General features: G+C 38.3%; 1 protein-coding gene across 1 annotated transcript in view; it reads left to right on the plus strand.

The window, feature by feature from the left end:
• The window catches only part of Asb15 (ankyrin repeat and SOCS box containing 15), a 49,268-nt gene extending 32,099 nt beyond the window's left edge, over nucleotides 1-17,169 (plus strand). The window contains exons 3-10 of the mRNA XM_052719533.1: nucleotides 1,343-1,395; nucleotides 1,492-1,623; nucleotides 2,821-2,979; nucleotides 6,143-6,388; nucleotides 7,965-8,136; nucleotides 10,095-10,662; nucleotides 11,459-11,612; nucleotides 14,659-17,169. Coding sequence (XP_052575493.1) covers nucleotides 1,343-1,395; nucleotides 1,492-1,623; nucleotides 2,821-2,979; nucleotides 6,143-6,388; nucleotides 7,965-8,136; nucleotides 10,095-10,662; nucleotides 11,459-11,612; nucleotides 14,659-14,831 — 1,657 coding nt within the window. The 3' untranslated portion in view covers nucleotides 14,832-17,169. The remainder of the gene's footprint in view (nucleotides 1-1,342; nucleotides 1,396-1,491; nucleotides 1,624-2,820; nucleotides 2,980-6,142; nucleotides 6,389-7,964; nucleotides 8,137-10,094; nucleotides 10,663-11,458; nucleotides 11,613-14,658) is intronic.
• The last annotated feature ends 1,596 nt before the right edge of the window (nucleotides 17,170-18,765 follow it).

Raw genomic sequence — 18,765 nt, forward strand, 5'->3', positions numbered from 1 at the left:
ATTGTAACTACACAATCTTAAACTGTAAAAATAAATACCTGTTATACATGATACATAATGAAAAAATAGACCTTAGCTTCCCTTTACATTCTATTTTCATGCTTAGAATTTTATAGTCTGGAACTTAGTAGTGCTTGTGAGTATACTCACTCTATGAAACTATTGCTTTTGAGCTGTGTGTGCAATGCACTTGTGTGTGTGTGTGTGTGTGTGTGTGTGTGTGTGTGTGTGTGTGTGTGTGTGTGTGTGTTCTTACTCTGATATGAACAGAGGTGCACACAACTCCATGGAAGCTAGAGGTCAATACAGAATGGTTTTCTCTTGCCTTTCTGTTTAAAAGAGGATCTCTCAGTGAACCTGGAATTCAGCTAGACTGCCTTGCTGGGAAAGTCCCAGGCATCCTCTTATCTATATCCCTAGTGCTGGGATTGCAGGTGTGTGCTGGGGATCCAAATTCAGGTTCTTATGCCTATGCAAGAAGCACTTGACCAACTAACTAGTTCTCCAACTCTTCTGCTCTTGAATTTTTGAAAGTGAACACGTAATACTCTGGTTTCTCTTCAGATTGTATAGACCTTTTAAATTTTAAAAGTATGCATGTTACATAAAATTTCTGGTGTTTAACTTTTTCATAGTACTGAAACCTCCAACAGAATTTAGAACCTCAGAGCTCCACACACGGCATTCAGAACCCTACAATGTTAGCAGATGTTTCTGTTTAGCAGAGCTAATACCTTTGTTCTGAAGGTCCTGTTTTCATTTAAGAAGCACAAGTGTCATAGAATTGCCATGTGAGCTTAACTCTTGATCTGCTGGGCCACTCACTGGGAATATATTCAGTAAGTGTTCTACCTACTAATCAATTGATTAATACTTCTAACATGCATGTGGGCCATAAGCTCCCAAGTGTCTCTCAGGAATTACTAAGAGCCAAGTAACACTTATTGAGCACATTGTTTTGAAAGGTGGAAGAGTCTTAGCAATCTTCCTACCCCACCCAGATGAGTGAACCAACATCCAGAAAGGCTAATGGACTTTCCCAGGGCCATTAAGTCAGATCTGCACCCAAGCCCTTGACTCTGACTCCAGTCATTTACTCCATTTCTATTGTTTAGAGAGACCCCTTCTACCCTCTCTATTGTATTTTGCTCTCTTCACTAGTATACTCTGTCTGACTCCTGGGAAATTTAAAGTGGAGAAAATCAGCTATATGATTTTCTTGCAAATTTTGATTATTACAGATATTTACTAAAACTCATTTTTATTGTTCAGATGCTTAAAATACATCACTAGTACAAATATGGCTTGATTGTTTTGTTTTGTTTTGTTTTTCCTCTGCTAGACTGGTACCACTAAGTGATCAAAACAGAAAGCTTGTAGAGGCCATAAGGAAAGGTGAGTGGGCATATGATCTACGATGAGGTGGAACTGACAGTTCACCTTGTTGGGGCCAGTGTGTAATGGTGTAATGAGTCCATACATTTCATGTAGGTCACATTTTTGAGCTCCAGGAGTATGTGCAACATAAATATGCTCTGGATGAAGCTGATGAGAAAGGATGGTTCCCGTTGCATGAAGCTGTTGTTCAACCCATTCAACAGATACTTGAGACTGTTCTGGATGGTAAGAAAACATAACAACCTTTGTACAAAACTAGAGAAAAAAATGTATTCATTGTAGGAGTTCAAAACGAACATAACAAGCAAAAATAAAAAAGGAGAATCAAAGACTAACACAACTTGTGGCATGTGCCATTCAGCCTTTGCATCCATTCACCCAAGAATGTGATACAGGATGGCAGGAAGGTGGTGTTACCACCTGTGATTGATAGAAGTGTTTCAAAGGTCATAAATTAGTTGATTGAAATAGATCAGCAGTTAGGAGCACTTGCTACTCTTTCAGACGACATGGGTTTGGTTGCCAGCATCCACATCAGGCAGCTCACAACCACCTGTAACTCCAGATCTAGGGGACCTAAGACCTTCTTCTGGCCTGAGCAGGCACCTGCACACACGTAGCATACACTCACATACACACACACACATACACATTAATAGAGAAATAAAAAAATAAAAGATTTCTAAGAGTTAATTTAATATTTTTCACATTCAACTATTCTCGATCTAGCTTCCAAAAGGATATATATTGTTGTATACATTATATATCATAATAAATAATATAATTGTCCTTATATTACATTAATCTTTTTAAAATGTAAACATTGCTGTGATAAATCAACACATTGTTTTAAGTGTTTTTGCACATCTCAGCATTTTATAGAACACATAAGAATGTCTTACCTTTTAAGCTTCAGTGTTGCTTCCTAGTTTTGTACTTTGAGAGATGAAAAATAGTTGATAATTAGCTAGCCAAGTAGAGAAATAGATGACCGGACAAACAGATAGAGATGGCATTGATGATATTTCTTCTGCAACACAATGAGACATCTATTCAAATATGTTTCTCATTTACATTCTTCATTTGACAAAATCAATCTCATATACAATTTACATATTTAAAAGACTTGAAGAATTGATTTACAATGTATTCAGAAATGAGAATTAGTAACCTACTTTAAGGGAAAACTTGTTGAAGCCTAGGTGTTGGTTTCCTAGCTGTCAACTGGATTAGCAAGTCTATGTGTGTCTGCTGATCCTCGCTGTCCTTTGGTAATCTTTCTATCATATGTTCTCTTATCCTTCCATTTATCATTAATTACTTTGCTCAATATTATGTGTATAATATTAGGTAATTCTGATTTACATAAAATCACATAAGCAGATATGTTTAACTTCTCAACAAAATGCTTTCACATCTCAGCTTCCTATAAGACAATCTGGGAATTCAAGACCTATGATGGAGAAACACCCTTGACTCTGGCAGTCAAAGCTGGTCTGGTGGAAAATGTCAAGACATTGCTAGAAAAAGGGGTCTGGCCCAACACCAAAAATGACAAAGGAGAGACGCCTCTTCTAATTGGTAAATTACTTTTTCTAGAATTTTTTTATTTGAAACAAATATTTATCAAGTGTTTATTAGAAACCACTGTACACTGGCTATACCTGGCTGCCTGAATGCCTTCCCTTGTCCAATGTTTCCATGCTCCCAGGCTTATTTCACCAGTCCACCAATTTCATTATGCTGTCCTACAAAGAGTATCATGAAAGACGGCCACATAGTGTAACTCTCAAATATAGAGTACAGATAACAAGGAGGAACCTAATGTTCAGTGACAAGGTGTCAAGTCTAAAGGAATGCCTTCCAGGTAGGGTCAAACTGAAAGGGATGGTTGTGTGTGCAAGATGCTCACAGAGGAGGGGGCTATAAAGGTGATGACAAACAGCAGAATATCAGTTCCACAACAGAACAGTCAAACAAGACTGAAGGGAAGAGGACATTCTGTGAGAGACACTGAGCTGCCCCCTATGACACTGCACAGGAAGGATGGCAATTACAACTTGCCATGTGTCAGCTTCTCAGGTTCATGTCCTCTATTAATTGCTGAGGAAGAATTTCTTGATTGAAGAGAAAGAGGTTAGACTGACTATATGTGTGTGTGTGTGTGTGTGTGTGTGTGTGTGTGTGTGTGTGTGTGTGTGTAGGTGTATATGTATATTATAACCCAAGATAGCATTGCATTTTCTGGAGGACACAGGGATGGAATAAGAATTTGGGGTTTGGTACTTGAGATCTGTGGACTTATATCTTGGCAGGAGACTATAATAATGGGTTTCACATCCTCATGTATGATGGTTGCCCAGGAAAAGAGAAGTCATATTAAAGCCAGATGCTTTGCTGGGCATTCTGGATATAAAGATACTGATTAATCTTTTGCTTAAAATGTGTAAGAGAGTTAGATAAGTGTAAGAGGACAGTTAACATAAATGCTACAATGAAGGTGAATACTTAAATTAAGGGAATCAAAAAGTCATTGCATCTGACTTAATTCCCTGAACTTGTTTTTAGCAATATGGAGACATCAATGGGACTTTTAAGTTTTATAAGAAAATGGATCATCCATGTCAGCTTAACAGTTTTGCTTTGGGGCTACTTAGAAAGTTGCTACTCACAGTTCATTAACTTGCAAAGGAGAGATAAGAGGGGGAATGTTCCTTCTTCCATGTAACTCCATTTTTGATGTTTTTTAACTTAATTCTTCATCTTTGTATCTATTCATGAAGTATGCTCAGATGGCAAAAATAAAATAACCTTAGATCTCCCCATCAGCCATCTGACTCTGACTGGCAATGCTTTATGCATCACAGTCATCTTACCATTCCTTGATGAGTGGTAGGTATCCGACTTGTGGTGGCCTGACACTTACTAGGGTTTTCCTGCTCTTGGATTGGACTCTCTGCTCATCCAAGGGATGTGGTGTCACCTTTCTTCTGCTGGGTAGTCATGCTTACTCTGACGGGGGGGGGGGGGTAGGGAGGAAGAAGAAGCTCTGGGGACTGTTTCCTGGGGTCTCAGATCTACTGGCCTCTGCTCTCTATGACTTTCCACATTCACACAGCACTTTGTGTCACTTCTTTCTCAATTTGTAAGTTCATTTCTCTCAAATCAAAGCACACCCTCTTTGTCTGTTTCCTCTATTACTTTTTCAGTCCATACCTGGATGTCTCAGAGCTCCCTTCTCTGTGTGTCTTATGAGTCAGAAAATCACTCAGAGCAGTAAAAAACTCGTGTATTCAGAAAAAGGAAGAAAATGACAAATTAGAAATAAAAATGGAATGCCAGAAAACCATAAATTTCCAAGGAAATCTTAAATAATACTAAGTAATTTTAAAGTGGTGGTTTGCAGATTCTATAGAACTTATATGTAAAGCATACATAAAAGACTAAGAATAAAACTGTATATATAAGTTCATATTTTATTTTTTAAGTTCATGTTTTATTACCAACTATATTAAACTAATAACGTGCCTTATAGATTTAATTACTTCAACTGGTTATTATTTTAGACCAGTGGTTCTCAACCTTCTTAATGCTGTGACCCTTTAATACAGTTCCTCATGTTGTGGTGACCCCCAAACATGAAATTATTTCATTGCTACTTCATAACTATAATTTTGCAACTGTTGTGAGTTGTAATGAAAATATCTGATTTGCAGGATATCTGATGTGTGACCCCTAGAGGAGTCATGACCCACAGGTTGAGAACCATCATTTAGATGGTCTTTCTGAGTCATCTCTGAAAGATGACTCCCCACCACTGGCATCATTATTTCTATGGAAAATACATTCTTCCAAAGCCTTAAGTAAGAAGTGAAAACATTAATTTAAAGAAATAAGTTGAAGTTGAAGATTCCCTGCATACACTGTTGTTTTTTCATAAAGAAGCTAATCTCACTACAAGTACGTTTCACAAGTGAAGCAGAAGGACAGGATCCGAAAGGGAAGAGCCTCATTACTTTGAGATTATTTTTTCCCAAGAATTAAAAAACGTGAAACAATAGCACTAAGATAAAATCGGGCTCACTCCTCTCTGCAGTGACAGCAGCTGGGATAGGGTAAGGCACCACAAAGAGAGCCACAGTGGTAAATGGACAGTTATCAACTCGTGGTACCGGAGGAGGAGATGAATTTCAACTCCCTCATCTGGGGCAGGGTCCAGTTCTGAAGTACAATCTGTTGACAAATACTATCTTTTGTGGCGAAAATAATACTTGTTTCTATGGGGGACAAAATCTGATAGATATTTATATATGGAACACCAGAGTCCCAGAAATGATACTGATACTAAGAATAACTTATTGTGTTCATAATTTATACTGGGTAATATACTAAATGGTTAACATACATTATTTAATTTGTACAACCCTATAGTATGTTGTTCCCATTTTTTTTGGAAAAGAAGGTTGAAGTTTGGAATGAGTACACAAAAAAATTTATCTTGATGATAAACATTTTTCATGAAATTCTTACCCCACTCTGAGTCTTGAAGACTTAACCTTCACAAGTAGAAATTTGGGCATGAGAAAGAGAAAGCACATCAGAAATACAATATCCTTTTATAAAAGAAATGGAATAGCTTATGCTTATTTTGATATTAGCTTAACTCCATATAAAGTGCTCATGTTGATACAGCAACTTCATGTTAATATTCCTGTTAATATTCTTTTTAAAAAATTATTTCAAGCTATAAAAAAAGGCTCCTATGACATGGTATCTGCACTGATTAAATACAACACCAGCCTTGACCAACCCTGCATCAAGCGATGGTCAGCAATGCATGAAGCAGCTAAGCAAGGCCGAAAAGATATTATAGCCCTACTGCTGAGCCATGGAGGCAACGTCCACCTGAGAGATGGATTCGGAGTCACACCTTTAGGAGTTGCTGCTGAGTATGGCCACTATGATGTGTTAGAACATCTGATCCACAAAGGTATGTGAAGTGTTTTATTCTGTCCTGCTCTCGGACTCTCCTTTTCGTTGCTCATGGCCTCCTCTTTCTCTTGAATTTAAATGAGTGAGACTTTAAGTTCTAGCCCCCCATCAAACCCCTAAGCCACCACCAAAGCCCTGTTAACTTTGACCTGTAGAGATCTGTGAGACTGGTCCTAATTGCTAATTCCAGACAGCCTAGTTTCCATATAGATTTGGTGGGAAGAGTTTAACTGTCATCTTTGCTGAATTCCTCCTCTTTTTCCACTTGTTGATGTCACAATCCCTCTCCAGTGGGACTGAGAGGTTTGATCTACCTCTAAATCTTCTATCACTTCTTTTCCCAAACCAAAATACCAAAATTTTTCTGGTCTTCATGTTGCCATCTGTCTTGTCATCTTGGTCAGGTCCTTCCCATCTTCCCTGGACCACGTGAGCATTTGCTAACTATTCTCCAGGTTTCCATTCTGCCTGTCAGAGAATCCATACTACATACTACAATTTAATTCCTCTCCCTCAAGTACACCCTCATTGATGTCTTCTACTCAAGACACCACTTCAACTGCATTATTTAGAATTGTTTTTTTTTCAGGCTTACACTTCACTATTCCAATCCTGTGTGTCCCACTCCAGGAAAATAGAATGTGGGTATTCTCTCTGCTCAATTTAGATCTGATCCTTGCTCTTGGTTGGTATAATAGTCCGCAAAATTCAAAGTCAGTCTCTTGAGACCTTCTCATAAAGTCCTTCCTAAGTCTCTCCAACAGATGGTGTCATTCTCTACCCCTGAGACCTCAAAATGCTTCAGCTGTACAACCAGGGATGGAGAAGTTCAACTACTAGCTCCTAGCTTCACCTCTTTACGAGACCCTTGTCTAGTTAAGCGCCCAGGCCCTAGATTCCTCATCTATAAGTGAATTACAGAATCGCCAAAGGATCTTGTATGGGTGAAAATGAGCATTTTTGTGCTTCCCAAAGTAGCAATGAATTATCACATAACCTCTAGAAATATGCTACACTAGTTTACAGATGAAGAAATAGAGGCACTTAAAAACCTTATCCCAGTTCATGGAGCAAGCAGCAGATCCATAATCAAAGAGGGCTCTCTTCCCTTCCAGTATGACCCGACTAAAGCTGTCACTCCAGTGTCATATACTGTATGTCCTCTAGTTACGTCTTCATTTGCTCTTTAAGCTCCTTTAGTCAGGCTAATTGAGCTTAGGGTCACACACAATGCTTGCACCTCATAGGTATCCATAAACATTTGTTGGATTGGAAGAGTGCTACCTGCTATCATCAAATTAAAGTCTCATGATCATATTTCTGGAAGTGTGCATCCAACGTGGCAACCTACTTGTTTTCAATCATGTTTTTGTGACTCCCTATCCCTGAAAGTTTAATAAAATGAAACATGTTGCCTAGCTGTTATTGAAACTATTAAAAAAAAACAAACAAACAAACAAAAAACAAAATTGTTAAGCTTTAAACAGAAAGGAAGCTAACAGATGACTTTAACAGACTAACTTAACACTGCTCACACTGCTCAGCCATCTAAGCCACGTGCTTTACACCACCAGGTGGTGATGTGTTTGCTTTGGCGGATGATGGGGCATCTGTGTTATTTGAGGCAGCAGGAAGTGGAAACCCTGACTGCATTTCCCTCTTGCTGGAATATGGAGGAAGCGGCAACGTGCCTAACAGAGCAGGACATCTTCCAATACACCGAGCTGCCTATGAGGGACATTATCTGTGAGTAAGACATTGAGGTGATCACTTTAAGTTGTGTGTACAATACAATCTTACAATATATGATGCTCCCCAAACCTCAAAGGGAAATATTCACACATTTTGTATTTCAACGCTTGGAATGGATTTGATAGCTTTTCTTCTTTCATTCTGTAGTTTTGATTTTCACAGAATGAATTTATACTCTTCTTTTAATAAAAAGTATTCCTTGTAGAGGAATAAAGTTGTAACTGAGAAATCTTCACCAACTGGCAAGAATGTCTTTCTGTGTTAAAAAAAAAAATGGTTCAACAAATGGCTATAAAGTTTCTAAACAATTTGCCATTGACTGAGGATTAGAATTTGTAACAATACTGTGTTTTATTCCAGTTATTTCCTAGCATTGCCAGGATGTACATAATACTATAAAGGCAAATGGCAAATATATTATTGAATAGAGAAGATTCATTATAAATTTAGATCTCTTGTTCCCACACAATCAGTAGAGTGGACTTTTCAACCATAAAATATGTTATAATCAACATAGTAATAGAAGTCTAGAATCACAATATTAAACTATCCACCAAGAAACAATGGCTTTAAGAAATTAACAATATCTTATGAGTTCAAAAACTCTGAAGTAGCTAGGATGTATTATATCTGCTGGCCACACTGGCAAAGTTAAGGGACGAATGACGCATAATTGATGCGAAGTGACATGTTGTTAAAGTTTACCTGGATTTACTCCCAGCGTTCATAAATTCACACATGATAGCTCTGAATTAGGCACAGGAGATCAAGTTATCCTTGCTTGTGGCTCTCACAAATGTCTAAATGGCTAGTGAAGTGTGAAATTCACAAGTATTCATCACATGTACTTTGAAACATGAGCAAGGGACAGTTATTTCATCTGGATGGATGCAAGTTTGATCGAAAACTAAAGATTCTCATTTTCACTAGAATTCACTTGTGAGTTGTATAGGAGACAAGAAGTACATGGGCAATATTAATAGATGGCTTAGGAATCAATGAAAAAGAAAGAATAAGAATCAAAAGATTGCCGGGCGGTGGTGGCGCACGCCTTTAATCCCAGCACTCGGGAGGCAGAGCCAGGCGGATCTCTGTGAGTTCGAGGCCAGCCTGGACAACCAAGTGAGTTCCAGGAAAGGCGCAAAGCTACACAGAGAAACCCTGTCTCGAAAAAACAAAAAAAAACAACAAAAAAACAAAACAAAAAAAAGAATCAAAAGATTAAAACTCTATCCCTTCCTTTCATATGGAGCTTATGACCTTGGACAAGTCATGTTCCGTCTTAAGCCTTTATATATTGTTCATCTTTAAATGAAAGGGTTGGATTTATGCTGTCCAAGGTCATTTTCCAAGACTGCATGGATTCTGGTGGTCAAGATTATGCAGTGTGTTTCTATGCCATCGGGGGAGTTTACTCTCTTTGGCATTTTTGCAATCACATCTATTGATTACACAAACTTTATTGTTAAGAGACAGAACTGTAAAGTGGGGAGAGTCCTGAGGACTCAAACCTAGAACCAAACATGTAAGATCCAGGATGTTCCTTGGGAATTTTTAGAATGGAAAACTAAATTAAAACTCATCTAAGTTAAACAATAGTATCTGACTCAGAGGTTAAGAGTACTGGATGCTCTTCCAGAGGTCCTGAGTTCAATTCCCAGCAACCACATGGCGGCTCACAACCATCTGTAATGAGATCTGGTGCCCTCTTCTGGCCTGCAGGGGTATATGCAGGCAGAACACTATATATAATAAATAAATAAATCTTTGAAATAATAAAGTAAACAGGAGTATCTTGATTTGCAAAGGCTAAAAAAACACATACAGAGTTACATAGAGGAAATATGGAAAATAAACAAAGTGAATTCACTTATCTGATGAGAAAGTTGTATTTAATTATTTGGTTTTCTTTATGCAATGGGGGTATTTAAGGAGTTGTTTTTTTGCTGCAGTGCTCTGAAATATCTCATCCCTGTAACATCCAAACATGCAATCCGGAAGAGTGGCCTAACTCCAATTCACTCAGCAGCAGATGGACAAAATGCCCAGTGCCTCGAACTGCTCATTGATAATGGTTTTGACGTCAACGCCCTGCTTGCTGACCACATTTCCCAGAGCTACGACGACGAGAGAAAGACCGCGCTTTATTTTGCTGTCTCTAATAATGATATTCACTGCACAGAAGTCCTTCTGGCTGCAGGTGCAGACCCCAACTTAGATCCCCTCAACTGTCTACTTGTGGCGGTGAGGGCCAATAGACATGAAATAGTCCGGCTGCTTCTCTCCTACGGAGCTAATGTCAACTGTTATTTGTATGTGAATGACACTCGTTTCCCCAGCGCCATCCAGTATGCCCTAAATGATGAGGTTATGCTGAGGCTCCTGCTGAATAATGGTTACCAAGTGGAGCTGTGCTTTGACTGCATGCACGGAGACATCTTTGGAAATTCATTCGTGTGGTCAGAGATAGAGGAGGAGGGACTGCCAGGATGGACATCTTGTCTAATAAAAGATATCCCGGTAAATTGCACCCTTTCCTTCATTTTGGCTTGGTATCCTAACTCATATTTGTCTCAAGAATCTTCAAGTTTTGATTTTTTTAACTCTTTTGATTTATTTATTGACCTCCCCAAAATTGATCAAGAGTATGTTGCTTAACTTTTATTTATTTATGAAACTTCCACATTTCTTCCTATTGCTTATTCCTAGACATATACCATTGTGGTATTAAATATCATTGAAATGACTTTGGTATTAAAAGTATTAAGTCTTGTTTTATAGCCCAATGTATATATAATCTATTCCGGAGGTTGTTCCATGCTCTAAGTAAAACATATAATCTACAATTTAATTCATAAAATTTCACTCATTTAAGGATGTTACAAGCAAAGAAAATTCAAATTTAATTTATATGCTTCTTATTTTTGACTTCTTATCACTATAGACAGATAAGCATAAAATGGGCCAGGAAACAAGGCTATTTCTTTTCTTGGATTAGAAACAGAATGTCAAACAATTTTAAAATGTATTTGCAATTATTCACTTGCATCCAGTTGGTGAGATATTGGGGCTAGAGGGGGAAAAAGAATGGATCTTCCATGCCATGTTCACTCTGATCCCAAGATAACCATGAATATGCATTTAGTATTATTAGTTCAAAGAAATAATCGTGGCAGCTCTTTTTCATTTTTGTTCGTCATAGGCAGGAATATTTTCTTTCCTGTAAAAAGACAAAGAGTAACTTTTCATAGCAATGCTGATCATGTGTATAATATATTAAAAGTACCACTAAATTAACTAGTATCAATTTTCTCAGTTCTGTGAGTTCATTACAGTTCCATGGATGAAGCACTTGGTGGGCAGCACTGTCCGTATACTTACAGATTATATGGATTATGTCCCTCTGTGTTCTAAACTGAAGTCTGTGCTAGAACTACAGAGAGAATGGCCAGAAATCCGCCAAATAATAGGTAAAGGCAAATATTTCCTTTACTTTAAATTGTTATTTATTTGTTTATTGTGTGTATGTGTAGTTGTGAATGTGAATGTGATTGTGAGTGTGTGTTTATCCTTAGAAAAGCTTACAGTTAGCAATGACTATAGTAGTTCTGAGCATCCCTCCCACACAGAATTTGGTGTGGAAATGCCAATTCCTGCAAAAAGAAATAATAAATGATGGTTCCCGATCTGAGGAAGGAAATGCATAAGAATGAACTTGGAGCATCTGCTCACACCAGGCAGCCAAGAAACTCAGTGACTACCTTAACAAGGTCAGAAGAGTCCATGAGCCAACTTGAAGAGACTCAGTGGCCAATCAAGTTTCAAAAACACAGTTGTTTCAATAAATAACATAAATATGTCCAAAACTTCTAAATTCATAAAACCTTAAAACCTGAAAATGTTCATTTCAAAGGGGTTATAGAAAACCAATTACCTTGAAATTTGTTAAAAACACTTTAGCCATTTTTCTTCCTGTTGTATCTATCATACATGCCACAGGTAACCAAAAGAGATGAGCAAAACCTCTTCATGAAAATGATACAAAAATGGATAGAAAAAGAACTTGAAGATCAAAAGATATTTAAAGGATATTGGATAAGTTTTTAATCCTCCAACTATAGGAAAGCCCCAGAGGAATGACATCTGATGTTGACTTCTGGCCTACATAGGCACATACGCATTCGCTTGCACTTCCCCACGCATGTGGGCATACACACACAAACACAACAAAAAGAAACGTGAGGAGTTATTCGCTTCAATGATGAAATGATCCCTTTTTCGTTATATTTGATTATTAACTTTCAAATTACATTCTTTTAATAGTAAAAGAAAGTTAACCTTGGTGGCATATGCCTGTAATCCCAGTATTTGGAGGCCAAGGCAGGAAGGTCACAGTTTTTATCCATCCTATAATTAGTGTAGGGACAGATCACTTAGACGATGAAACTTCAAAGGGGTGATAGCTGTACAAGTCAGAATTGTGGTGGTTGGTGGGAGAAGGAAGAATGGAGGTTGTCAAGGCTATGCAAGCATCCTCTATGGCTGACCAAGTTCCATTTCATAGCCTGAGAGGTAGTCAAAGATACTCTACTCGATACTTGTAATTTATGAAACTGTGCGTGTATGTAGGTAGTCTCATGTTTAAAAATTTCAAATCCAAAAAGTTTAAATGATTTGGCTATTTTAAAATGAAAACACCACTAAAGTGTAAATTAATTTCCCTAAGTTTTGGGCCCAGGGAACAACAAAGCCAGGATTTGAGCCTTGTTTATCTTACTTGGTAACATTGGCTTTTCCTGCAATAATCACTGTTATTTCTGTCATAAGGAGCACAGATGTTGCTAGGAAATGAGAATTAATGGTCCACGTGTTTCTATTGCAAATGAATTCCTAGTTGTGATGATTTTAGAAAGATGTTCCAGGTAATTGATGTCAGGATGCTTTTCTGTTATTTCAGTGGTTTATTTCTGCAACCAGCTTGTCGGCTGCTTGCTGTGAGCCTGCTAAACCACTGGATGTCAGGGTTCCTTCAGCTATAGAAAGGCAGTGGACTTGTTAAGGAACAAAATAAAATTGCTATTTTATTAAAACATGGGAGGGTGCCTATTTTGATCATAATATTTTCCCTCAAGTTTGTAGAAAATAAATGTCCGAATTTATTTTTGAGATGGGTTTTGCTCTGCATCCCACTGTAGTGTGAAACTCTCTATACATATCCTAGGCTGGCCTCAAACCTGTGACCTTCCTGCCTTGGCCTCCAAATGCTGAGATTGCAGGCATCTGCCACCAAGGCTAACTTTGTTTTAATATTGAAAGAATGTAATTTGAAATTTTATAGTCAAATATAACAAAAATGGGATCATTTTCATCATTGAAGTCAATGATGCCTAATGTTTCTTTGGTTGTTTGTGTGTATGTGTGTACCCACATGAGTGTGGAAGTGCAAGCGAGTGTGTATGTGTGTATGTAGGCGAGAAGCCCGCATCAGAGGCCATTCCTCTGAGCTTTTCTGACTAGATTGGCTGGCTGGCCAGTGAGCTTCAAGGATCTTCCTGTTTCTGCCTCCCTAGCATTGGGATTGCAAGCATGCACCGCCATGTCTGAATTTTTCCATTGCTTTCAGGGATACAACTCACGCCTCTATGCTCACACAGCAAACACATTACCTACTGAGCTGTCTCCCCCCTCCCCTAACATTTATGGAGTGTTATGGTCCAGTGTATCCAGGATTTTTCTAGTCACTCATGCGAACTCTAGCCTCAGATGATCCTATGAAGGAGGTACTATTGTTATCCACCTTACATACATGGGAATACTAATTATGTGGGTTAAGCTACTTGTGCAAGGTCACACACAGTAACATAGGCAGGATCTTAGTCCCAGCTGACTGAGTCTAGGGTCAAATGTTTACTTGTGTACTTGTACTATGCTGCCCGTTGATTGGCTCAGTATAAAACATCAGTGTTTAATTCTACTATAAAGTAAGAAATTGAAAAATATATTTGCACATCATCACATATGTAAATGTTAATATCTGGTGTGTGGCACAGCAGACACTGAAATCAAGCCTCAGACTGGATCATGAATGATTAATGAAATCATCTAGTGATGATAATTATTTACTGATAATTAGTCATCAGAAAGACTAGTAGAAAAGAGAGGAAGTAAAGAAACATGTCTGTATAATATTTAGTTATTAAAAAAGGAGAAATATGTGGCCATTTGCTGTTTAAAATCAAATCCACTTGTTAACATACTTTACTTGGACACCCATCAGGAACCAGACTTGGCTCCTGGCACAGATGCAGACAGAACTCCCATCCTCTTGGAGCTCAAATCATGAGGAAAGGGCTAGAGTACTTAATTGAAATGGAAATTGAGGTCAAAATCATCAGCTACTAATGTGTGTATTTTCAAAAAACATTGCTCACGTTACCCTGAAACAATCTGCATCATAATTGTGAAGCCTGTAGAACTTCTTGATTTTCTGATTGTTTTCCCATTTTCTTTTTCCAGAGAATCCTTGCTCACTAAGGCACCTGTGCCGGCTCAAAATTCGCAGACTTATGGGACTCCAGCGACTCTGCCAGCCAGCCTCCATGGAGAAACTTCCTCTCCCAGCAGCGATTCGAAGATACTTATTATTTAAAGAATATGATCTCTATGGGCAACAGCTAAAGTTAATATAACTTTTAAATGATATTTTAAAATGTGATTCTTAAAGTATTTTAAAATGTGATTCCCCTAGAGATGTCATTGGAATCATTTTATATTCTTAAGTGTATTTAAATCCACGGAGAATTTTGTAGTTGTACCACGTTCCTATGGAAAGAACATGTACACTCCTAAAGTCATTTAGGTTTCTAAGACAAGCAATATCCTGTGTTTGAATTTCCATTGATTGTCTTCAGTTGTTACAAGTCTTCAAATTCTCCCTATCAACTGAATGTCAATGACTGAGAGACTAGACTTAAAAAGCAAATAACCACTTTTTCAAACCCCCACACATACCTGCCGGCTGCTAACCTGTTCTACTGTCAGACACTGTTCTAGAAAAGCCCGTGTGAACCTGCAGATTCACCCTGTAACCTGGCTTCCCCTGTGCCTTCTACTCCTCAACTCACAGTCCCTCACAACTTCCTTGTTGCTAAATTTGGTAAACAACTTTCACTCCCTCTTCCTGTTGATTCTTGCAGCATCTGACTCCATTTCCTGTTCCTTCCTTGGTTTTCGTCATAGGTCTATCTCGCTGTGTTCCCTCTCAGCCCTCCTCCCTGGCCTCTGTGTCTCTGCTTCTCTATGCTGTTCCTCTTCCTCCAGCCCTCTAGAGACATGTCCTCTGTCCTTTTCTGTCATGCTGTGCTCTCTGGGAAATTCCATTCACTTTCCCAGCTGTGATCGTATTGCTGGGGACTATACCATTTACAGATGAAGTTCAACTTTTTGTCTCCAGTGCTTCAGACCTGACAGACACTGATGTAATGGACATCTAAACATGAAGATAGCTTCGGTTCAGCGCATCCTCAAATCCTTCCTTCACCATACACTTTTCTCTTAACATTCTGCAGTTCAATAGTGGCACAATCAATTCAGTTTCCAGATAAAAAAAAGACTTGGCATCAGTCTTGACCCACCCCTCCCTCTTCTTCTCACCCGGCATGCCAGCTCACCAAATGCCATTGAGTTTCTCTCGTAAAGCCACCGTTTCCTACTCTGTCCCTCAGATTCCACTCTACACTTGACTGTAATCTTCCTTTTCCTGAGACAACACAGTGCTGCTTATCTGGCTGGCCTGCCTCTGTCTGCCACAGAGTCTACACACAGCATTCCAGAATGATCTTCCAGAGACTTAAACACAGCTCTTGCCCTTGCAGAAAATCACTCCCATGATTGTGGGATAAAAACCCTGAGTTCTCCCAAGGCCTCCATGCTTTAACTCTCTCTCTCCGACCTCTTTAGCCTGTCTGCACCTCCCCACCCTGCTTAGCCGTACCACTGTTAGAGTCTTCTATGGCAACTCCCAGGCTCTATGGTTTTATAAGACCAGGGTTTGTTTTATTAATAAAAAATGAGGTCCTCTGTTTTTTTTTTTTAATAGGATACCATCTATTATCACCATTTCATTTTTAAAAGGGGTTATTTCTTAGAATGCTAGAAAACAAGATGGTGGTCAGCTCAGTTGTTAACAATGAATTGACATTAGCTTTGGACAGACTGACCATACTGTTCTCATCTCCTCACTGACAAACAACACTTTACTGTGGGCCACAAGTCTCTGGATCCCTTTGACGGGAGCCACTGTAACCCTCAGGACCTTTATGTTTCCGTCACCCTCTACCTGAAGCTCTCTTTTTCACCCTTTGCCCCTTTCCCACTGGTTAACTGACCCCTACACTGCAGATCTTGGCTCAGCCGTTGCTTCCTCTGGAATGGAGGCCACTGCCCAGCGCTGCTCCTGTGGTTTTGTGGTCGTCTATGTCACACTAGACTGGAAGCTCCCTGAGGGCAGGATCATGTCCACTTTGTTTCCCAGTGTGTGCTCAGAGCCACACACATTCCCTAGAATCTGAACACTGTACAAGAACTAGACATAAATAATCAGTGACTTCATGGTGAAGCGATACATTTTAATTTCTGACTTGGATGTGTAAGCTTAGTAATGTAATTATTTAAATTGATTGTTCTTATATTTTAATAGTGTGTTTTTTCACATTTATTTTATCCTAAGAGTAAATATTCTCTTGGTAGTAATATCCCACTAGTTTGTAATTTTTCTGAATTGCATTTGCTTTCAGTTATCTTTGAAAGATAAATCACTCTGGAAAGAAGCCTGTATAATTAGTGTAGTGGTTTTAATGTATTGTATTTCCTTGAGTATTTTTAATATAAATTACACCATAATGTACTTACTTAGGACTGTGATGTTCCATGTACAAGATTTCATAATTCTTGTTTGCTTTCTTCCTTGTGCTTAAAATTTATTCCTTTTATAAATACTGCTTTAAATAAATGGAAAAAAGAACTGAAGTTTTAAGTCTGCTGTTTGATATTTCAGATATTAAATGTACTTGGGGTAAATAAGTGCAAGAACTACTTGGATATAAAGATACAAACTGGATGTACATGGTAAAGGCTTTTAAAGTTATTGCCTTGACTTGTTGAAAAGACAAAATTTATCTTAAGAATTAGAAATGACACTGTATCCAAAACTCATTACAATTTGGACCTTTCCAAGAGTGTTTTTGTTTTTTAGAGAGCTAGATGAAAAGAGGAGTGAATTCCTATCTGACTGGGACTGTTATATCCTCCTGTGTCACTTCATCTGAAAGAGGGCAACAGCTGCTCCCCACGGTCAGGCTAAGAAGCCAGGCATTCTACAGTGGTGCCAATGTCCCCACTGTGCACTGACAGGACACGGCATGGATGCCATCTCCCGGTGCCGCCAAGCTGCTCGTGGCTGTTTTAGTCACTGTAGCTCTTGTTTAGTGTCATTCAGAGAACCCGGGTTGGAAAGAGTGGAAATAATCTCTCAGTCAAGTGGGTGTTGGGTTACTTTTCCTATAGGCTGCAGTCAAATCTTACTTTCATCTCTGGTTAAACGTATTCAACAGTCACATTGAAACCTTTTTCTTCTTGAAGAATATGGTTTAGTCATTTTAACTTATTACGTATATCCAGGCAAAAGAAAGACAACACAGAAGATGTGTTTAAATTATTTAAATGTGCAACACACCCTTCAGTGCAGGCTTTTACAAAATCAATATCCGCATCAGACAGCATGAAACATACAAGAGAGTCATGAGACAGAGAAAATACTTAATCTTTTTAATAGTACCTTTTACTAAATATTCCTAAATTCGGGTTTTAAGTCCCTTTACTCTTGTGTAGGCACCTACCTTCCAAATCATAAATTATTTAGGATATATAAAAATGATATCTGCTTCAACTTATTCTTTAAAAAAATAACATTACACATGTATACACACATATATACACTACAGTATATGTGCATGATATATGAGCACTTAATGTCACACTTCTGTACCTATATATTCTAATATATCTTACTACTGCAATGCCATATTGTCTTAGTTAAGGTTTAATTGCTGTGATAAAACATCATAACCAATAGCAACTTCAGGAGGAAATGGTTTATTTTCTTAAAGCTTGTAGCCCATCATCCAGGGAAGTCAGGCAGGAACTGATGCAGAAGCCATAGAGGAGTGCTGTTTACTGGCTTGCTCTCCATGGATTGCTCAGCCTGCATTCTATGTCAACCAGGATCACCTACCCAAGGGTAGCACCACTCAAATTGATCTATAATCCAGAACAATCTATAATCAAGAAAATGACTGACAGACTTAACTATAGGCTAATCACATGGAGATAATTTCTAAATTGAGAGTTTCTCTTTCCCAGTGACTCTAATTTATGCCAGGTTTACAAAAACTAGCCAGTACATGTATATAATACAAGAACATGCACTTTGTATTAAACAGCCATTACCTTAAGTGGAATAAGCCAGGTACAGAAAGATAGAAATCACATGATCTCACTTATATGCAGACCCTGAAAAGGCAAAACAGAAGCAGAAAGCAGTAGTGACTAGAAATTGTTAGGTAA

The sequence above is a fragment of the Peromyscus californicus genome, unplaced genomic scaffold (assembly GCF_007827085.1).
Source record: "Peromyscus californicus insignis strain IS unplaced genomic scaffold, ASM782708v3 Scaffold_6__1_contigs__length_162567912, whole genome shotgun sequence".
In the NCBI taxonomy this organism is placed as follows: Eukaryota; Metazoa; Chordata; class Mammalia; order Rodentia; family Cricetidae; genus Peromyscus; species Peromyscus californicus.